General features: G+C 47.1%; 1 protein-coding gene across 8 annotated transcripts in view; it reads right to left on the bottom strand.

Annotated features, from left to right (window-relative positions):
* Positions 1-6744: 6744 nt before the first annotated feature.
* TMEM40 (transmembrane protein 40) overlaps positions 6745-22679 on the bottom strand; it is a 48795-nt gene continuing 32860 nt past the window's right edge. For 4 of the 8 annotated variants that reach the window (XM_067043403.1, XM_067043402.1, XM_067043401.1 and 1 more), the window contains exons 5-12: positions 21495-21548; positions 18922-18957; positions 18519-18551; positions 18080-18127; positions 13880-13951; positions 13714-13788; positions 13139-13201; positions 11334-11435 (exon numbers count right to left, since the gene is read on the bottom strand). In XM_067043403.1, the coding sequence (XP_066899504.1) occupies positions 11407-11435; positions 13139-13201; positions 13714-13788; positions 13880-13951; positions 18080-18127; positions 18519-18551; positions 18922-18957; positions 21495-21548 (410 nt within the window). In that variant the 3' untranslated portion in view covers positions 11334-11406. Of the gene's footprint in view, positions 11436-12222; positions 12381-13138; positions 13202-13713; positions 13789-13879; positions 13952-18079; positions 18128-18518; positions 18552-18921; positions 18958-21494; positions 21549-22679 lie in introns of those variants that run through there. The other 4 variants (XM_067043405.1, XM_059076133.2, XM_067043407.1 and 1 more) reach the window with 3 other exon arrangements.

Below are 22679 nucleotides of genomic sequence, written 5' to 3'. Positions count from 1 at the left end.
GACTTTAGAAGGCTACACACTAAGGGCAGTGGTCCTCAAAGTGTGGTCTGGGGAACATCAGTATCACCTAGAAACTTGTTAAAAATGTAAATGCTTGAGCCCCACCCCCAGCTACTGAATCAGAAATTCCCCGTGGGGCCCAGCAAACTGGGTTAAAACCACAAGTTTGAGAACCACAGCTCTAAAGTGTTTCTAGAGATTGTTTCTTTGTGAGTGGAGTATTTCAATGGTTCTTCCATTTTCTGACTTTCCTGGAGTAAGTGAGCATTACATTGCCAACTGATATGAGAAAAATACTCCATAAAAAAAATGGAAAAGAAAAACTCTGAGGGGAAGTGAATGGGGAGAAAAAAGTTATGAAAAAAACAAAACAGGAGGGGCTTCCCTGGTGGCGAAGCGGTTGAGAGTCCGCCTGCCGATGTAGGAGACACGGGTTTGTGCCCCAGTCCGGGAGGATCCTACGTGCCGCGGAGCGGCTGGGCCCGTGAGCTGTGGCCGCTGAGCCTGCGCGTCCGGAGCCTGTGCTCCGCAACGGGAGAGGCCCGCGTACTGCAAACAGACAAACAAAAAACAGGAAAAAAGCATTCCCTGGGGTAGGGTTGCGGGGATGGATTGGGAGGTTGGGATTAGCAGATGCAAACTATTGTATATAGAATGGATAAACAACAACATCCTACTGGATAGCACACGAACTATATTCAATATCCTTTACCAATAATAGAAAAGATATGAAAAAGAATACATATATAACTGAATCACTTTGCTGTACAGCAGAAACTAACACAACATTGTAAATCAACTATATTCCAATAAATTAAATTTAAAAAAAAAAAGAATGGCTTCCCTGGTGGCGCAGTGGTTGGGAATCCGCCTGCCAGTGCAGGGGACACGGGTTCGAGCTCTGGCCCGGGAGGATCCCACATGCCGCAGGAGCAACTAGGCCCGTGTGCCACAACTACTGAGCCTGCGCTCTAGAGCTCGGGTGCCACACCTACTAAGCCCACGTGCCACAACAGCTGAGGCCCATGTGCCTAGAGCCCGTGCTCCGCAACGAGAGAGGTCACTGCTGTGAGCAGCCCGCGCACCACAACGAAGAGTAGCCCCGCTCACCGCAACTAGAGAAAGCCAGCGTGTAGCAGCAAAGACCCAATGCAGCCAAAAATAAATAAATAAATAAATTTTTAAAAAGAAAAGAAAAAAGCAATCCTACCTCCCTATTATTCTTTTCTTTCCCCCACACCAATGGGATGTTATGTATTTACAAACTTGACTAGTGTCCAGGCCATTTTGTAGCTGCATTTTTTTTTTTTTAAATATTACATAGCACTATTTCCCATGATGGCTCATCAGTCTTCAGAATTATCATTTTAAAAATGGAGGCACTAGTGTTACTTAACTATGATTGTTCTCTTGGCCACATAACTCTTCCCCTGTGTTGTCAATTTTTTGCCATCATAAATAATGCTGCCACCAATATTTGCACATACTCTCTTCCCAAATTTCAAATTATGTTATTCAGATAGGTTCTCCGAGGGGGGGCTGCTGGATCGAAGGGCAGAAACATTTTTATGGCTCCTGCTAGGGGTTGCCAGGCTGCTCTTCCAAAGAGTGGCCACTGGTTTCCACTGTAACTAAGTATTAGAAAGACTGCCAGTTTCCAAACAGCCTCCCCAATGTGAGGGATTATGATTTAAAATAGTTTTGCTTATTTAATGGAGAAAATAAGTTATCTTCCTGCTGTTTTAATTTTAATTACGTTATTAGAGACAATTAACAGCCTCTCCCCTTGAAAAATAAACTAGTAAATATTCTTTTGTAAACTGTGTTGGGAGGAAAGTTCTGGACTTCTCACCATTTAACATCTTTGGGCTTCAGTTTCTTCATCTACAAAATGGAGTGATACCAGAGTGACTGTGAAATCAAGTGAGACAAAGTATGGGAAAGCTCTTCTTAACAATGTATTCTGTGTGTATGTGTTACTATCACCCACCCCCACTTAGCTTCAAATGTACCTATCTACTAATTTATTTTAAAACGTTCTGAAAAAAAAAAAAAAAAAAACCCAACAACTTTGTTTTGTCAACAATCCAGAAAACCTCCAACCACAGCCCAAATCTTGAAAAGCCGTCTTTTTTGGTGACGTGGTGCCTTCGAAGGCTGTGGGCAAAGCCCCTTCTTAGTTTTTTCAGTTTGGTATTTGTTTTTTTTTTTTTTTTTCTTTTCTTTTGAAGGAAACACTACGACGTGTTTGGAGTTTTCTGCAGAAGGTCCCTCAGTCGAGGCCCTCGGATATCACTACCTGACTCTAGCAGGCGAAGAGACCCGCGATGCGAGGGCGCAGCCTCCCGGGCTCTGCCCACCCTCCCTTGCCTTTGGAAGCAGAGCCCTTCTCATCAGGAAAGGTCAAGGACGCTCTCAGAACCAACAGAGACGCTTCATGTGCCAGAAGCGGACCTCGGGCCCACCTGGCAGGTACAGGAGCCAGAACACACAGCTTACCCACTCTCAGGAAGCGACCTGCTCAATGTCTTTCTCCGTTGCCAGGAAATCTCCCTTTCCCGAGGCTCACCAGTTAGAGCCCCCTCTTGCGTCCATGCCCTGTAATAGCACTTTCAGTTGAGCGAAGAACAAAGACTTTTTGTTTTTAATACTTGATTTCAGTCATTTTTATTGTGCAATATAATATGCAGAAAAGTATCCAAGATATACTCACAGCTTGAAAAATAGTTATAAAGTAAACCCCGGGTAGCCACCACCTAGGTAAAGAAACAGCACTGCCAGCACCTGGGACACATTCAAACACCCTTCCCCCATCACACTCCTCCCTCTACAGATAAACCTCTCCCAACGCTTCGGGAATCCCTTTTTCGCTTTCCTTCATGGATTGATTACCTGTACATGTGCCCTAAACAATATAGCTCTGGGTTTGTCTGAGGACTTTATATAAATAAAACCGCATGGTTGGGCTTCCCTGGTGACGCAGTGGTTGGGAGTCCGCCTGCCGATGCAGGGAACACGGGTTGGTGACCCGGTCCGGGAGGATCCCACATGCCGCGGAGCGGCTGAGCCCGTGAGCCATGGCCGATGAGCCTGCGCGTCCAGAGCCTGCGCTCCGCGACCGGAGAGGCCGCGACAGTGAGAGGCCCGCGTACCGCAAAAAAAAAACCCAACCAAACAAACAACAAAAACAAAAACCGCATGGTTTTACTCAATATTATAAGTTCCATCTGTGTTGTTCTGTACAGGTGGAGTGCATTCATTCTCATTGCTGGGTAACATTCCACTATGTGACTGTGCTACAGTTTATTCTCCTGTTGGGAGAGAGACGTTGGGCTGTTTCTAGTTTGGGACTATTTTGAACAGTGCTGCTGTCTCAGAGTGAAGTTGCTCAGCAACAGAATGTGTATCTCTGACGTTACTAGATAATGCCAAACGGTTTTCTGAAGTGGTTGAACAAATAAGTGTTCCCACCTGGCATCCGATGTGCGTTCCCAGTGCTCCATGGGGCTACAGTTGATATTGGCAGACACGAATTTTTCCATTCTGGTGAACGTGTAGTGGTATCTCATTGTCATTTTAATTTGTATTTCCTGGTAATTAATCAGAGCAAGCACATTGTTTACGGCCCAGTTGGATTTCCTCTTATTTGGAGTGTCATTAAATTTTGTATCCATTTTCTTTTGGGTTGTTTGTGTTTGTAGCAGAAATCTGTAGTTCCTGCACTTTACCAATCTCTGCTCTCAGCAGCTATTATGGTAAACAGATTTTTAAAAAACGTTTTATTTTGACATAATTTCAGACTTATAGAAAAATTGCTAGAATACGACAAAAAAATCCTGTATCTCTTTCACTGTATTCACAAATGTCAACATATTACCATATTTAGTTTATTCTTCTCTCCTAAGTACCTTTCCCCCCGAAATTTGAAAGCAAGTTGGAGACATCCTTCAGTATGTGTTTACTAAAAACAAGGACATTCTCTTACATAACCACAGTACAATTATCAAAACCAGAAAACTAACATTGCTACATTAATAGTGTCTTAATAGTGACACATTAATAATGTTTTAGCTGCAGACCTTATTCAGATTTTGCCAATTGTCCCAGTCATGTCCTCTGTAACCGAAGAAAATTCAAGATCATGTTTACATTCATTTATGATATCTCTTTAGCCTCCATTAATCTGTAACAACTCCTCTGTCTTTCTTTGTGTCGTATGACATTGACACTTTTGAAGAGTCTGGATCAGTTATTTTGTAAAATGTCCCCGATCTGGGTTTGTCAGATATTTCTTCATGATCAAATTCAGCTTATGCATTTAGGCAGGAATATCACAGAAGTGATACTGTGTTCCAAAGCATCATTTCATTTTATTATATTTTAGACTGGAGCAGCACAAGCTTTATTTAATGGCCAAAGAATGGAGAGGTGGGAACTTAGATCACAAATCAGCTTCTCCCAAAACATCATTTTAAATCCCAAGATCAGTCTAACACATTGACCGTATATCCCATCAGAGGCAAGAGATTGTTGAGTATAAGATTAGAGATTTTAACATGATAAAAAGTGAAAAGACAAGCCATGGAATAAGAGAAGAAAATTAAAACATAACATACTAGACATCAAATACTAAACAGAGGATAGTATCCAAAATGCATCCAAAATTCTTACAAATCAATAGAAAAAAAGGCAGACAACCCAATAGGGAAAAAAATGGACTTAAAGACTTGATCTAGTTCTTCCTAAATGAGGAGATTCAAATGGATACTAAATATGTTTTTAAAAGTGCTCACCGTCATTAAGGAAGCAGGGAAACACAAATTAAAACACAACAAGATAACATTATATGCCTGATACATTGGCCCAAATTAAAAGGTGAGTGTGGGTGAGGTGACCGTGCTACTGGACATGCCAGACTTTAATTCATCAACCACTTTGGAAAAGAGTGTGGCCTCATCCACTGCCCGGAAGGCCTGAATAGAACAAAAAGGTGGAGGAAGGGAGCATTCACTCTCCCTCTGCCTGACTGCTTGAGCTGAACATCGGTCCTCTCCTGCCCTTAGACTGGAACTACACCACCTGCTCTCCTGGGGCTCCAGCTTGCAGACAGCACACCATGGGACTTCTCCACCTCCATAATCACACAAGCCAATTCTTTACAATAAATCTCTTTATGTACCTCCTAGTGGTTCTGTGTCTCTGGAGAACCCTGACTAACAACATATCCAGCCAAGATCTCTGTTTCAATGATCTGTTGCAGTGTAACAAACCATCGCAAAGTTGGTGGCTTAAAACACAATTTATTGTTTTCATCATTTTTCAAGATGGTCTGAACTGAGCTGGGCGGTTCTTCTGCTTCACATCGTGTCTGCTGGGGTTGGAAAGTCGAAGACGCTTTTTCACTTGCTCGTCTGGCGCCTCAGCTGGGGTGGCTGCAAAGCTGCAGACTGGCCAGACCTCTCTCTGCCTGGCTGCCCCCAATGGCCAGCTTGGGCTTTCTCACTGCAGGGGGGCTTCGGAGAGTCAGATTTCTTACACGGAGCCTGAATTCCACTAGGAAAAGCAGAAGCTGCCAGGCCTCTTAAAGGTTTGGCCTTGGGTAGTCACACATCACTTCTGCTCCATTCCATTGGGCAAGGTAAGTCACAATTCCATCTGAGAGTCAGGGGTTAAGGAAACAGAGCCCCCCCCTGCCCCGCCCCACCCCCCAGTGGCGGGGGCAGCACATGCGCAAAAGGAGGGGAGAGATGGTTGGGGTATGGGGAGACTCGTCACCTTGTGACCCGGTTCTGTTGAGTGCTGAGCCTGGATTAGTTGGTTTTACAGCCTCTGTGGCTGTCTCAGAGAGACCCAGGGAGGGAAAAAGGAGAAAAGATGCTGGGGGACAACCAGTGCCTCTGCCACACACCCAGCCCTGAATCAGTGACTGGGATGTGCCGACTAGCTAAAGCCCCTCAGAACCCGCCTCCAGAGCAAGTGTGCGGTTGACCCTCCCAGAATCCATTAGGTGCAGGTTTCTGTGTGTGTGTGTGGGGGGGGGGTTGGTGGTAAAATACACAAAACATAAAATTTACCATTTAACCATTTTTGCATGTATAATTCAGTGGCATTTCTAAATTCAGTGTCTTATAATAATCACCACTATCCTTTTCCAGAACTTTCTCAACACTCTAAACAAACTCTGTACCCTTCATGCAATAACCACCTCTCTCACCCTCCCCCAGCCTCTAGTAACATCTGTCATACTTTTTGTCTCTGTGAATTTGTCTATTCCAGTGTCTCATATAAGTGGATCTCGTATCTTATACAATATTTGTCCTTTTATGACTGGTTTATTTCACTTGACATAGTGTCCTTAAGGTCCATCCATGTTGTAGCAGGTGTCAGAATTTCATTCTTTTTTATGGCTGAACAATATCCCATTGTGTGTGTAGAGCACATTTTGTTTATCCATTCACTCATCCATTGATGGACACTTGAGTTGCTTCTCCATTTTAGCTGCTGTGAATAATGCTGCTGTGAACATGGGTGTGTAAATACCTGTTTGAGTCCCTGTTTTCAATTCTTTTGAGTATATATCTAGGAGTGGGATTGCTGGGTTCTATGTTTAACTTTTCGAGAAACTGATAAACTGTTTTCCAGAGTAGTTGCACCATTTTTTTTTAATATTCCCACCAGCAGGGCACAAGTGTTTCAATTTCTCCACAGCCTCACCAATGTTTGGTATTTTCCTTTTTTTTTTTTAAACATAATAGCCATTCTAATGGGTATGAAGTGGTATCTCATTGTGGTTTTGATTTTCGTTTCCCTAATGACAAATGATACTGAGCAAAGCAGATTGCCCTCTCTAATGTGAGTAGGCCTCATCCAATCCACTGAAAACCTGCCTTCTTGTGCTTATTGGCTATTTTAAAAACATCTTCTTGGGAGAAATGTCCATTCAATTCCGTTGCTTTTTTTTCTCTCATTTTTGAATTGGGTGGTTTATTTTGTTGTTGAGTTGTAGGAGGTTTTTTTTTGTTGTTTTTTTTTTGCGGTATGCAGGCCTCTCGCTGTTGTGGCCTCTCCCGTTGTGGAGCACAGGCTCCGGACGTGCAGGCTCAGCGACCGTGGCTCATGGGCCCAGCCGCTCCGCGGCACGTGGGATCTTCCCGGACCGGGGCACGAACCCATGTCCCCTGCATCGGCAGGCGGACTCTCAACCACTGCGCCACCAGGGAAGCCCTGGGTTTTTTTAACATATATATAGTCTGGATGTTAAACCCTTATCAGATGACTTGCAAAAACTTTCTGTCCTACGGGTTGTCTTCTCACTCTTGATAGGCTCCTCGGATGCACAAAAGAGGTTTAGTCTTCAAAGGAAAAGTGCAGTGGCAGAAAAAACACCGGGCAAATACCAAATACTGACTACAACCAAGAGACCCAAACTGGAGCTCCGGATCATCTTAGACTCCTTTTTTCCCTTCACTTCATTCATTCATTCACCTGCTTAATCATTCATTCATTTATCGAACAAACTCAGAGCCTAGTTGAGAGGACCAATATGGACATAGAGGACTGCCGTGCGGCATGTTAAGAATGCCAGCCATGGGGAAAGGCCAGGGGGCTGCGGTGGGCGCACACTTCCAGCCATACTGTGGATTAGACCTTAATGTCTCCAAATTTACCCTTCTTCTCTGCTCCTATAGCCCCACCTCTAGTCTCACCCCATTAGTCTGGGCCCTCTGAGAAGCTAGCACAGGATGAGATGAAAAATGGAAGGATTTCTTTAGGGAAAACACCTATGGGAGAGAAAAAGGGAGCGCGGGGAAGGCTGGGATGGTGCAAATCTAGCCCCAGGGGAAGAAGACAGGGAAGGAGGGGTCAGGTGGCAGGGTTTTGTCTGCTGGATACTCTAAGGAGAGTTCGGCAGGTGTCAGGGAGTTCTCAAGCCAAAGTCAACTGTCGGAGGAGTCCTGTGTCTCCCAGAAAAGGGCCCGCTTACTATGCCTTCTGAGTCAACGGCGAGGAGCATCCCACGGGAAGCATTGCCTTGGTGCAAACACAGAGCACGGCAGCCCTTGGTCCACTATGCTCCCCGTAGTTGGGGGTCATGCTCATTTGCACGGCCCCCACGGGGCCACCAGAGTGATCTTTCTAAAATGCAATCTCACCACGCCACTCCTCTGCTCAAACACCTTCCATGGCTCCTCAGTGTCCTCAGGCTAAAGCCCAGCTCCAGACCCCAGCTCTCGAGGTTCTCCGGGGGGAAGCAGGCCATTTGCCCTGTGTGATACCTTGCCCACTAATCCTCACTACTACCAGCCATGCTGGACTGATACCTGTTGCCCCCAAGACATGCTGTCCTTTCACTCCTCCATACCTTTGCCCACCCTGGGCCCTCTGCCTGCAAAGCCCTTCCCTACATCTTCCCCGCAAAGCCCAGCCTCCCCGTCAAGCACTTTCCCCAGCTTCCCAGGCTCAGTCAGCAGCATCCCCTGGCTCCATCGCTGGTCCTGCCTGGGTCCTCTGGAGTAGAGGGAGGATTCCTGGGACTGTGTCAGGAGGAGGAGACAACTGCCACAGCACTGCTGGGCTTCCCTCTTTCCCTCCCAGTGCAAGCTGGCTTGGACGGCCTTGAAATACCCTCATACCCGTGTCCTCCTCTGCTGTGGTCACAGCAGAAACCCAGTGCACAGTGTCCAGGGCAACCAGAGATGGAAGCCCACACCATCCAAGCCCTTCTCCACCACCCCACTTTGCAACCCTGCCTTCCTGGACTCAGGATTCAGTGCTTTATTTTTAGACCACTTGTTGGACTGGGGCTCCCGGAATCTGCCTGACGCCTGAGGTGTAACCAGACCCCACTGGCACTGGCCTTGAGCTGTAACTCGGCAGAGAAGCAGTGAGGGGTTCCAAGGGCAGTGCTGGGGGCTGGAGCCCCAGGGAGGCAGCACACTAGGGCAGGCAGACCCTCCACTAAGATCTGGAGGTGGGGGGCTTTCTCTCCCAGGGCATGAGGGGTCCCTACAACCTGACCCACCTGAGCCCCTCCTTTGACACCTGGGCCCAGAAAGCCCAAGGATACCAGCAGCAGTTCGGACTCACGTCTTCACGAGGCTTAGGTCAGCTATCGGCTCCCTCAGCCCCCTCTCTCCCCTGCTCCCCACTTTTCTACACCGGGCTGAGGTTGCCTGCCTGCCCCTGGGGACCCTAATACGTGCCTCTGCCCGAATCAAGTACCTCTACTCTGTGCCAGAAATGCAATCAACTCACACAATCCTCACCACACACTGTAAGGTGGGTGCTGCTGTGACCCCCATTGTACAGATGAGGAAACTGAGGCTGGGACAGGGAAGTCTAACCACACTGCCCTCAAGTCAGCAAGCTCATGTTTCTATTGTGAAACCTTGCATGCTGTTTGTTCATTTGATAAATATTTTATCAGTGCACTCCAGGCTCCCTTTTGAGGAAAGTAAGTTATACACAAGTGCTTGAAATACAAACCTCAGACACTAACTTTCCGTGTCGTAGTTTTCCTGTCTGTACAATGGGGATCGTGGACAGGTGCTACCTCTCAGGGTTGTGATGAGGATGAAATGACGCAGTGTTTGCAACGTGCTTGGCTCCACATCCAGCACAGAACAAGTACTGAACAAATGTTAGCTGCTGATATTATCATCTAAGTATAGAGGGATTATTCTGTAAAGCATGAAATACCCAGTGGCTGGAAATGATGCTTAGGGAGAGTATGCAGGAATGGAAAAATGCTTATTATATATGAAAGAGAAAAGGGCCCAAAATAAAAATAAATGAACTCATGCACTAAAAAGACTCACAGGAAACACACCCAAATACCATCTGTGGTGGATTTTGGTTCTGGGATTTGGGGCAATTTTTTTTCTAACCAAATGTAAAAGAAGGTCATACGTCACTACGAAGAAGCACAATCCTCTTCACACTGATATGCAGGTGCAATGCAGTCCCGGCGGAGTTCCCACCGGCTTCTTTCCAGAAGTGGACAAGCTGATCCTAAAACTTGTGTGGAAATGCAAGGGACCCAGAACAGCCAAAACAATCTTGAAAACGAGGGACAAAGTTGGAGGGCTGGGCCCAGGTGCTGCTGTCAGGGCTGAGCTGAGAGCTGAACGTTGAGATAATGTAGCCATGACTATCAGGAACATTCCCTACTCGTGGGTCATTTATTCTCTTGAAAGCAGGACTTAAGCTTCATTGACAGAGGCGACTTAGCACAGAGCAGAAAAATTCTTGCAGTACAAGGTGCTTTGGGAGGTAGCAAGCCTTTCATCCCTTGAGGTGTGGGAGCTGAGTTGGAAAATCCCCAAAATGAGAGAATGTAAAAGTCCTGAGGAGTTCTTTAGTCTCACGGTTTCCAAAAGATAAAATTTTCACCAGACCACAGTGACTTGAGGGCAAAGGACACATAGTAAGATTTCCATAAAGCTTCATTGTTCATTTTAAGCCCCATTTTGTTTCTGATGACAATTTCCCTGCTTTTTTGATGCGGGACTATCCTTTCTGTTATAAAATGATGCTGACAGTTGATGTTTTTTGCTATTTTTATTTCCTTAATTGGCAAGATAAGGAGTTGGCAGCCCTCCTTTTCTCACTTTATAAAACTATTCTGGGGGACTTCCCTGGTGGCGCAGTGGTTAAGAATTCGCCTGCCAATGCAGGGGACACCAATTCAAGCCCTGGTGTGGGAAGATTCCACATGCTGTGGAGCAACTAGGCCCACGAGCCACAACTACTGAGCCTGTGTGCCACAACTACTGAAGCCCGCATGCCTAGAGCCCGTGCTCTGTAACAAGAGAAGTCACCGCAATGAGAAGCCCGCTCACTGCAACTAGAGAAAGCCCACTCATTGCAACTAGAGAAAGCCCGTGCACAGCAATGAAGACCCAATGCCAGCCAAAAATAAATAAATAAAATAAATTTTTTAAAAATTAAAAAACAATTCTGTAACTCTGAGACCTCCTAAATCTGGGAAATACTGGGAAAAAAATGCAGCTGCCTCAGGGATGCTGTGCCTGGGGTGGGGGACTGGACTAGCCAAGCTCTGTAAGGAGAACACAGGCTTGGGTTTCACTCACAGCTCTGCCACTGACTTGCTGTGGGAACTTGACAAGTTACTACAACTCCTCGAGTCTCTGTTTCTCCATGTGCAAAATGAGGATAATGTACACATCTCAAGGCTGTTGTGAGAATTAAACCACATAATGGACCTGGACAATCACAAGCACTTGAGAAAGTGTCTTCCAGAGTCCATGAGCTGAGTAAAGGTCCCCATTATTTTCTGCGGCAAGTCGAAGAGTTGTCACTTCTTCAATTATTCTTTACGTCCCCACTCTAGTTTCTTCTTCTGTGTATTCTCTAGTTTGTCACTGTCACTCTTGATATATGAATCTAAAACATATTCTGTTGGCGTGGTCTGGCTGTGTACAAGAGAGAACCTACTATCACCTCCTTCAGTCTAGACTCTATACCTCCACTAACACAGCCCGAGTTTGCAATGGCTTTTTGTGTGTTCTTATCTCACTTCTTTGGTATTTGTTGAGCTGAGAATACCTAACAGCTCCACATCTTTTTCACAAGAACGTTTGCAAAACCTTGTCTCCTATTCCAAACCTGTGCAATTGAAGTCTTGGACCTAAAATGAGGGGTTTTTTGCATTTATTCCCTTTTATACTTTGTCCAGTAGGACAAGGTGCCCCCTCTGACTAGATGGGGTCAAAGAAGGCCTCAAATGTATTCTCACACTCAAGAAACTGAAAGGAATATTTAGCCGACTCTTTTTAGTCCAGGGAAGAGAAGGTTTATTTGAATCTTAATGGAGTCCAAGGACAGCAGGGCTGGCACTAGGTAATAGGAAGACCTGGATGCTGTGGATTTAGTTCCCCCAAATCTCACCTGTATCAGGTTCACCCCAGGGGCCTGACGTGGTACTTCCCTGCCTCAGGGCAGTGGGCCATCTGTCAGTCCTGGGATGGCCTGGGGACTTGAGCGAATTCACAAGCCCAGACAGATTACAGCTTGCAGGGCCCGGGGGTCCCCTACTGTCTCCCGAGAGGGGTGATGTCCCAGGGTCCTCCTGCTGATCCAGGCCCCGTGAAGGGCACAGGCCCGCACCCTCCCTCTCCTGCCATCCTGGCAGCTGGGTTGTGTGCCAACACTGCCCGAGGGACACCTTGGCCCAGCTGGTGCCAATGTTCAGACCACATAGAAGGCAAAGCGCTCTCTTTATTGCTCTAGCTTAGCCCGCCTACATGTCTCCCAGGATGCTGCTCTGTCCTCGTGGGCTGAAAGGATGCACTGGTGGTCACACCGGGGCCTGGCCTGGCTGCCCACCTGCCACTGGCCTCAGTCGGTCTTCCTGAAGCCTGGAAGGCAAAGCCCACAGAATGGCATGGGATTCTGAAGGCAGCCAGGCCTCCTCCCCACCATTACCCCAGATGCCCAAATACCCCTCATAGCTGGGATAAGGCAGTCATGACCCACAGCCATTGCAAGAAATTTCCCCTTTATGCATGAGATGGATTAAAGGAGACAAAAGTTCATGACACGGAAGCACACAGCCCCTGGCTTCTCGGTTTTGTGATTTAATCGTAGACATAGAGCTGCTGGTCAAGAAAGAGGATCTCGTTTAGCCTTGCCCAGCCACTCTAGCTGTGTGATTCTGGGCAAGTCACTCTACCTCTCTGATGAGTGTAACTGACTAATGAGTTTCCTCATCAGCCAAGTGTAAGATAACTGAAACCCCCTCTCACCCCCAATTGGGCAAATAAAATCACAAAGAAGATACTGATTGGAGAGATGCAAAGTTCTATGAGAGAATGAGGAATACCCAGGTCCCCTCCACTTTCCTACAATGGTTCAGACTTAAGGACTTTTACATCCATTCCTCATTTGATTTTCACAACACCTTTGTGCTGTGCGTATTATTACACCCATTTTCCAGTTGAGGAAGCTGAGGCTAAAAGAGGCTCTAGAGCCCCAGAAATGGTAAATTGAAGAAGGCAGGACTTGAACCCAAGCCCATGACTCCAGGCGCTGTGCTCTTTCCAGTATGCTAAGCCTCATTTGCAACAGAAGACCCTGGTAGGGAGAGAAAGTGAACATAGAAGAATGTAAAAGTTACCTATCAGCCTAAACTTCTGAAAGAGGGGAATGAAGCCATGCAGGACGCTGTGGATCCGGTACACTGTCAAGAATGAGGAGAGAAAGGTGATGGAGCTTTGTGTCCCCTCGAGGGATCCGGAGTCAGACCTCCCCCGCAGACCTCCCCCGCCTGCCTTTGAACAAAGGCCTAACCCGTACAAACAAAGCTCTGATGGTGGAATTTCAGGCTGCAGGTTAAGCTTAGATAATGGTATTGAGTTCTTATTATTAAAAACAACCATGAGCAGCAAGAACAATGCCAGGAAGCTCAGCGAATTCAGTACCTCACTCCATTAACTGCCTTGTTTTCAGTATCTGGCTAATTCTGTTTGTTTGCCACTTTAAACTGTCTTTGTTGTATTTTTATGGAGCTGCCCATTTTTTCCATGGGGTTTTGCCAACGACCTCACATTGACCTTGAAAGCGGGTCAGGAAGCAAACACGAGCATAAAGAAATCTTTACAAAAAGTTTAGGTCGTGGCCTTCCGGCCCTTGGCGAGCCTCTGCGGCCGGCCCAGCCACTGCCCTCCCAGAGTCTGTGTGCAAGGGTCTTACCCAGGCCAAAGTAGATGCCAACGGTCTCCAAGGAGGCAAAGGTGAGCAGCCCGACCCCAAGGGACATGAACCAGTCTGCAGGGGCAGCGAGGGAGAGAATGGTCAGCCTGCAAGTCTGGACCCCCCGCCCCCACCCCCCACCGTTCTCACCCGCCTCCCCACTCACCTGTATAATAGTGATAACACACCAGCAAGGCCCCAATGGCAAAGCAGAGGAGGATGAAATGGAAAAACTCATCTGTAAAGGCAGAGGTGAAGATTACTGTTTGCTTCTTTCTCTCTTTTTAATTAACTAAAATATTCCTGTCTCTGCTCAAAGGGAGCTGTATTCAGAGAAGCTGCTCCTGACCAGCCCAACTAAACCAGCACAAGCCCAACCCGTTCCAGCCCTCACCTCACTTTATTATTTTTCTAACACTTATCACCACTCAACTTGCTGGACTTTCATTGCTGTGTGTATTCTCTGACCCACTCTGTAGGATGGTGGTTGGGGATTTTGCCCATCATCTAAAGCGGCGCCGGGCATGCAGAGGTGTCTCATGCCTTATTTGTCGAACGATGCTAAATACAATTGTAAAAAATGCATGTGCCTAGTTTAAAAGTTTCACGTTGCTCCATTCTCCCTTCCTAATCCAACTCCTTAAAAGCAAGCAGTGATTGACAAAACTTTTCCAAGTATATACATGCACATTTAAAAAAAAACAAAAGCAGGATCAGTTTGTGTACCTGCTGCTCTATTGTTTGTTTTCCTCTCTTTGATAGATTGGGGCCATCCTTTCTATCTCTGAGCATATACAGATCTGCCCTGTTCTTTTATATATGTGTGTGTATATATATATATATATATAAATTTATTTATGTATTTATTTTTGGTTGCATTGGGTCTTCGTTGCTGCACACGGGCTTTCTCTAGTTGCGGCGAGTGGGGCCTACCCTTTGTTATATGCGGGCTTCTCATTGCGGTGGCTTCTCTTGTTGCGGAGCACGGGCTCTAGGTGTGCGGGCTCAGCAGTTGTGGCTCGCAGGCTCTAGAGTGCAGGCTCAGCAGTTGTGGTGCATGGGCTTAGTTGCTCCGCCGCATGTGGGGTCTTCCCGGACCAGGGTTCGAACCTGTGTTACCTGCATTGGCAGGCGGACTCTTAACCACTGCACACCAGGGAAGCCCCTGCCCTGTTCTTTCTGATGGCTGCATAGTGTTCCATGGCATAAACTTACCCTAATTTATGTAACTAGTCTCCCATTGAGGAAGCTAGAAGGGACTGATTTTCTGCACCAAACATCACCGCACATGAATGTGTCTGTGCCCTTGTGTGTGCGTTTCCGTGGGCCTGGTGCCCAGAAGCAGCATTGCAGGCTCTTCCTAGTAGTTAACGGAGGTAGAGAGAGCAGCTGGGAGGCAGCGCCTGTGCCCTGGGCAGGAATTCAGGGACGGTTTGTGAAAGAGGCCGCCCTGCCCTTTGCCAGGAGCTGCGGGAGTCATCAGGGGAGAGAACACAGGGGCCGTGACCCAGGCAGAGGGTTGTGATAGGGGAGATGCCAAAAAGGTTTTTAAAAGAAAGAAAGAAAGAAAAAGAAAAAAGAGAGGACAATTCAGAGACAGTTGCCTGGAACGAGGCAGGCTCTCTGAGTGGCCAAGGCTGCTGGGAATGTGTCCTACTTTAGTCCAGTTTGGCCACTGATGTGCTGTGAACTTTGGACAAGTGTCCTGACTCCCTTGAGCCTCAGCGTTCTCACTGATAAATCAAGGAGAGCAACCTGTACACCACTGACGGTGGGATGGATGGGGGTCTTGGAGGGGAAAGTGCTTTGTAAATGGTAAAAGGCAGAGTGAGACTACATATCACTGCTGTCAGGTGGCATGTGGAAGACAAGTGAACAGAAGTGAGGAGGGTATTTCTGGTTTTGTTTTTGTTATTTTTTTTCCGGGGGGAAAATCAAAAGAGTATTTCTAGAACATTCTTGGCTCTGAAATCAATTTGTCCTTTAGGGGAAAAAAAACGTCATGCAGAACTAGACTTAATGTTTAAGAAAGCATCAGGCTTAGGTCTGTTCAGAGATGTGACAGAGTGGGGGTGAAAACTCTTTCCTCACCCAAATCTTCAGAAATGCAAAATGAATTCCTAGCAGAGAATTTCTCCCTGGATCTTTCCCCCATTTTCTTATGAGTAAATACTTAGAAAATACAAGTGTTTTTAAAAAGAGAGAGACTGCAGAGAAATGTAAGACCAAACAGAGGGCTGGATGGGTAGGGCAGCTTAGTTTGAGAGAGCAAAAAATTAGAAATAACCTAAACATCTATCAAGTGGGGAACGGTGAATACATTATAAGGTACCCACACTGTGGAATTGGATGCAGTTGTAAGATGTCATAAACATTCAGGACTCACCATATGGGGCAGTCCAGGAGGGCTTAATGGAAGAAAGAGAGTTTGAGCTAAGCCTTAAAGACAGCCAAAGCAGTAGGAGTTGGATGAAAGGGAAGATTGTGTGTGTGTGTGTGTGTGTGTGTGTGTGTATGTGCGTGTGTGTGCGTGTGTGTGTGCGCGCGCACGCATTCACGTGCCATGAGACAGGTAAGAAGGTGGGACCAAGGCACAGACCCAGTACAGTGAAGGGTTCAACCAGGTGAGCGGAGGGTGAGTGAATTTCTGGGAAGAGAACTTCAAGTTTTAGGGAACTAGAAGTTTTGGAGGCTGAAGAGATTAGGCTAGGATAAGGACTCCAAGGTGTACTGGAGCAGGAGGGACCGAGGGGATCACCCTTGTCTGTTTTCTCTGATTTCAGCCATCCACACACCACCTCTGTGGGTTGTGTCATTTCTACGTAGCACTGCTTATGACCGTCACAGTTTCATGCTACCCAAGGGCCACTTGTACTATTTACTTAAAGTTTTTCTTTAAGCAGATTCTTATTTTTCCTTAAATAGATTTACTTGAAAAGGAAACTTCATGTCACAACACTAAGTGGGAAACTAGGATCCCATGTCTTAAAAACAAACACAAGGCCCATAAAGCAAGACGGTGAAGGTCTACCCGCCCGCCGCCTGCAGACGGCTCTGCGCGCAGAGTCCTGATCTCTGTGTCCGGAGGGCAGTGAGCAAGGGTCAGGGTGGCACTAAAGGCCCGAGGGCTCCAAGCAGAGAAAGAGAGGGGAAAGGGCAGTCACCTTCTCACTTGGGAGTATAATGCTATGTCCTGAAGCAACCTGGACATGGCCTGAGCTTTGGGAATCTCGGTTTTAGTGGGATGAGGCTCATTTCATAGCCCGGGGCAGCTCCACAGCACGTCCGGGTTCATGTAGCTGGATGGAGGCAGAGCCAGGGGCTCGGACCCAGGTCTCCCACTCCCTAAAGGCAGGCTTTTGAACAACTCAAAATATTTCTAGAGGGCTTCCCTGGTGGTCCCGTGGTAAAGAATTTGCCTGCCAATGCAGGGGACGTGGGTTTGATCCCTGGTCGGGGAACTAAGATCCCACATGCCGCGGGGCAGCTAAGCCTGCGCGCCGCAACTACTGAGCCTGAACTCTAGAGCCCGTGAGCCACAACTACTGAAGCTGCACGCCCTACAGCCCGTGCTCCGCAACAAGAGAAGCCACTGCAACGAGAAGCCCGCGCACCGCAACAAAGAGGAGCCCCGGCTCGCCACAACTAGAGAAAGCCTGTGCGCGGATACCCAATGCAGCCAAAAATAAATAAATAAATTTATATATAAAAACCAAAACAAAACAAAAACTATGGTCTCGGGAGTTCCCTGGTGGCATAGTGGTTAGGATTCCAGGCTTTCACTGCTGGGGCCTGAGTTCAATCCCTGGTCGGTGAACTAAGAAGATTCCACATGCATCGCAATGCGGCCAAAAAAAACCTCCCAAAACCCCCCTGAAAAAACATGGTCTCCCTTCCCACCCTCACCCTCCTCCCCGAAGCCCCCACGATTCCAGGCCTGGAGTCGAGGCAGTCCCTCCGGTTCTCATCACTCCTTCCCTAGAGTCCAGTCTAATCTAACCTCACAGCTGCCGCGGCCCAGCCTGTTCCCAGCTCCTCATTATGGCCGTAAGGCCTGGAGGGCCTTTATCATGCTAGTGACTCTGTGTACAGCAGAAAGAGCACAGGACCAGGATCCAAGCCCAAGTTGTGTCACTCACTAGCTGTAAGACCACTCCCCGTCCTTGAGCCTCAGTTTCCATATCTGCAAAACAGGAATCATTGTACCACCTTCTCAAGGTGATTCTAAGCTGAGGATTTTGCAAACTGCAGGGCCCGCAGCAGAGGTGGGCCACAATTACTGTCGTTCCAGGCCACCAGCTGACTTTCTACCCAGAGAAATCTGGACCAGACAAAAGCAGCAGCCCTGGAACCCCAATTTCCTTACCATCTTTCTTTATATTTAGTCTTCTTAACTGACAGGGCTCCACTTCTCCTTGGGAACAAGAGAGAGACGAGGGTTTAACTCTGACACGGGATAGCTGGTGGGATTCTCGCTCCCCTGCCTCACTGAGAATGGCTCTCCCAGGTTCGGTTTCCTGGGTCAGAGGGCACTCACTGCAGGTCTGGTCAGGGCAAAGTTTGAAGGTGGGGTGGTGGCTGATCCTTTGACCCCCACTGATGCCCTCCTCCTCCACAGGCCTGTGTCTGTTCTGTTCCATGTCCTCTGAGCCCGGAGCCCCCTTTCCTGGATCACGGTGACACTCTGGCTGGTGACGGCAATGCTGCTGGGACTGATCTCCCTCCCCACAGGCTGCCTGTGGTTCCGTCCCACCCCCTGGAATCCAGGCCGCCTCCCGCTCTCCTCTAGGAGCTTGCATATTTACCACTCTCTGGGTTAGAGCCTCTCCTTCGGAGTCCTGGAAATTAAAAACTCAACATTAGTGCCCAGGCCAGCTTGGGTCCTTAACGAGTGCCACAGGTGACCTCTGAAAAGCCCCTGTTGAATTCTCCAGCCCCCAGGGGATCTTTGTATCTATAGACTGTTATTAATAATCCCTTTGTTCTTGCCTGGACCTCCTTTCTAACATCCACCGGCCCCGTCTCATGCCACAGCCAGCCCCGCCTGCTTGCTGAGCCCAGGTCAGAGCCCCAGGCCCCAAGCAGACTTGGAGTCCCATCTCTCACAGCCGTGCACCTGACAGCAGCTGCCTCTTTTGGGGGAAAGACAGTGCCCAGACCTTGTTCAACGCCAGTACCAACGACCCCTCTCCCCTAACAGACACTCACCTGATTCCTCAGACAGCACCACCTCCCCAGGGACACCTGCAAAGAAGAGAAATCAGTGACTGCATATTTGTATCCTCTGGGTGGGGAGAAGTTACACTGCAGGGAAGTGGAGCTCTCTCACCCAGAGACTTTCCATTGATCTGCAGGGGGAACTGGAGCAAACTGGAGGGTTCCTCTTTCATCTAAAGGGGCAGGCACCACCCTGCAGTCCCCAAAAGCTGCCGCAGCAATGCCTGCTCCATGTTACAGGTCTTCTAATTTCCCACGAGAAGCCAGAAATCCAGGTTTTTACATAAACTTGACTCTAAAAAAAGCTGGCGGGCTTCCCTGGTGGCGCAGTGGTTGAGAATCCGCCTGCCAATGCAGGGGATACGGGTTCGTGCCCCGGTCCGGGAAGATCCCACATGCCGCGGAGCAACTAAGCCCGTGAGCCATGGCCGCTGAGCCTGCGCGCCCGGAGCCTGTGCTCCGCAACGGGAGAGGCCACAACAGTGCGAGGCCCGCGTACCAAAAAAAAAAAAAAAAAAAAAGAGATTAAAAAAAGCTGGCAATTCATATTCCATCGAATCAAAGATATCAGGGTTTGTGAGAATAAGGTCATTTTATGGAAGAAAAACTACTGCCAATTATAACTGCAAGTTGCCAGTGATTTTAAGAGGCACCCTGATTTTATAGATCTCCAGATGTGAAAAACTGTTAGTTGTAGACGTGATGAAATATATTAAGAACAATAATAATAATAATAATAAAGATACTCTGTGAGCCAGATAATATACATCTGTACACACAGGCCACCCGTTTGCAATCTGTGCCTGTTCATTCCTATCCAGATGCAGGTGAGGACACTTAGCCACGTGGCTCCAGCCCCACCAGGCCCTGAGCTTGTGGAAGCCAAGCTGGGTTGTACCGTGGGGGCCCCAGCCCCTGATCCCAGTGTGGAGCTCCTGTTTGGGCTGCCTAGGGTGAATCGAGCCCTATACCTGCCCTGAGGTGCAGCCTTCCCTTTAATCTGGCCTGGGTGGCCCTCCCACCTCATTCACACTCTGATTCTTTTTTTTTTTTTTTTTTTAAATATTTATTTACTTAGGCTGCGCTGGGTCTTAGTTGCGGCATGCAGGAACTTTAGTTGTGGCATGCAGACTCTTAGTTGTGGCATGTGGGACCTAGTTCCCCAACCAGGGATCGAACCCGGGCCCCCTGCATGGGGAACGCAGAGTGTTTCCCACCGAACCACCAGGGAAGTCCCCACCCTCTGGTTCTTGGCACCTACTCTATTCCCAGTGCCTTCTCTCCTAGCCTGTCACCTCCTTCCCCTCAAGGGCAGGCAGGAGTCCCCACTCTGTACACTTCCGCCCTCCAGATCAGCCCCAGGAGACAAACACCTGAAGGGGGCACTCAGCTCATGGCAATAAACACTCAGTATGCTGAACTGTCTTTAGGCTAATGTGCAAACGGGAACCACTGTCTGCAAGTGACCAGAGAGGCCAACACCAAGGGTACAGAAGGCAAACCAAGAACGGCATGAAATGAGACTCTGGCAGTATAATTAACAAGTACCTCTGGTGTCTCGGGTGGGGGGAGGCGGAGCGGGGAATTCATTACTTGGGGGAATTAATTCACAAATACGTGACGATATCTACTTTTTCTACAGTGAACATGACTTACTTTTTGATGAGAAAAAAACATTTCAAATGTATGTATATGTAACAGTTTCCCTCTCATTTTACACTCAGTGAAAACTTTCTTACACTACTTAATTAACAACATTTTAAAAATTAGATAGTATCTGTTTTTGTTTAAAAAAAAGAAGAAAATCAGAAAATTCAGATGAAAGAAAATAGTATGACGATTACTCACAATGCTACCACCCAGTGGCAGCCACTGGTAATACCCTGATGCAGAATATTAAGATATTTCATTTCCATTTCTTTGAATGTATATGTGTTTCCCGTTGCATTTCTTGGGTTATTACCTGGCATTACGAGACTAAGCAGATTATATAAATGTTGGATTAAACAAAGTTAAACAGGTTTTCTTATCTGGCAGTGTTCATTTATGAGGCTTTTTGGAAAACTGGTTCATTCCTACAAATTCCTCCATCTCATCAAAGTGCTACCAAGCAAAGTGCCATAATATTTATATCTGCTTGCTGTAAAAATCATGATGCTTAGAGACAATTACTCCGTAATTTGAGTTTTGTAGAAATCAGGTCCTTAATTTTCCCTTGAATGCTTAAACAACCCAGTATTCCAAGAGAGAGGGTACTGATTAAGTTCCGTCTTGCTGGTTGGAAAGCTGAGGCCCAGAAAGGTTGGGTGACTGGTCACAGTCAACCTGCAAGTCAGGGTTATAGATCAGAAGAGATTCCAAGACAGCCTGACTGGGGCAGAAAATGCCTGCCCCCACCTCCATCTGCCCATGTTATAACCACTCACCTTGCCACATCTCCTGTATCTGCCCAGGACTTTCAGCTCATGAAGCACCCTCGTCACCTTGTTTCCTCCCAACAAAGCCCTAAGTCTTCATGTCCTTCGTTTAATTGTTTCCCCCAAAGCCACTGGACAAACAATCACCTTCACAGAGCTGAAGCTCATCCTTCAAAACGTCAGGCTCCCCATGCTCAGCACCTGGGTGTAGACAAAGCCTGTTAGTCAGCTCCCCCCAGTTGCAGCACCCCAGAGTGGCTTCCCTCTCCTGGCGTCGGAAGTCTTAAAAAGTCACACAGTCCTTGTGCTGGGGGTGAGGTGGACGCTCTTCAAGAGGCAAGACAGCTGTACAAGAACTTTCCTGCTGCTCTGTTTGACGCCCCTCACACACCCCGAGGTGACTGTGTTCAGCTGACTAAAGAAGAATTGGGGGCCTGAGAGGATCTGGGCCGCGTTCAAAGTCAGTAATAAGAGTCGCCATTTATTGAGCCCTTACTATGTACCAACACTGAACTATGTAATTTATAGTTAATATTTCATTTGATCCTCTTGGAAATGCTGTGAAGAAGGTATTAATACCTCTCCCTCCCCATTTTACAGATAAGGAAACTGAGGCTCACAAAAGTTAAGTTATTCGCTGAAAGTCACACAGTCAGGAAGCAGAAATTCCAGGGTTCAAACCCAGGTCTGTCACCAAGGCCTGCATTTCTAATCATTTTTATCTCCAGAAATAGAACCCAGAGCTCAGCTCCTGACTCATGAGAGCATTTATTCAACACCTTGTGTGTGTCAGGATCTGTACTAGGCATTAATCCAGGCTCTTTCCCCCAAGTTCTTTTCTTCCCACAATCAATTTAGGCTAACATTTATTAAAGATTTTTTAAAAAAACAAAATTATATTCTTCTGGTTATAAAAATAAAACAAGATTATTGTAAAATATCTATGGTATAAGTCAATTCAAAAAAAAACCAAGAAAATAAAAATCACCCATAATTTAACCATCCAGAGATAACCACTATTAACATTTTGATATTTTTCCTTCCAGTCTTGTTTACAATCATGTATGTGTGAATTTTTACAAAGTATATATGAGATCAAACAAATTCTATGATTTGAATTTCTCTTTTTCACTTTAGAGATGTATGAAGACCAGAGCTCTGACCAGGACAGGGTGTAGCATCACTGCTCTATGTTGCTGTTGTTGGACGTTAGATTGTTTCTATTTTTGTCCTACTATAAATAACGCTGCAAGGAACAAATCTTCACACAGGGGACTTCCCTGGTCGCGCAGTGGTTAAGAATCTGCCTGACAATGCTCGGGACACGGGTTC

Source organism: Kogia breviceps, chromosome 10 (genome assembly GCF_026419965.1).
Source record: "Kogia breviceps isolate mKogBre1 chromosome 10, mKogBre1 haplotype 1, whole genome shotgun sequence".
Lineage (NCBI taxonomy): Eukaryota > Metazoa > Chordata > Mammalia > Artiodactyla > Physeteridae > Kogia > Kogia breviceps.
Note: the sequence above shows the minus strand (reverse complement) of the source record. Positions and strands in the feature narration are given on the sequence as shown.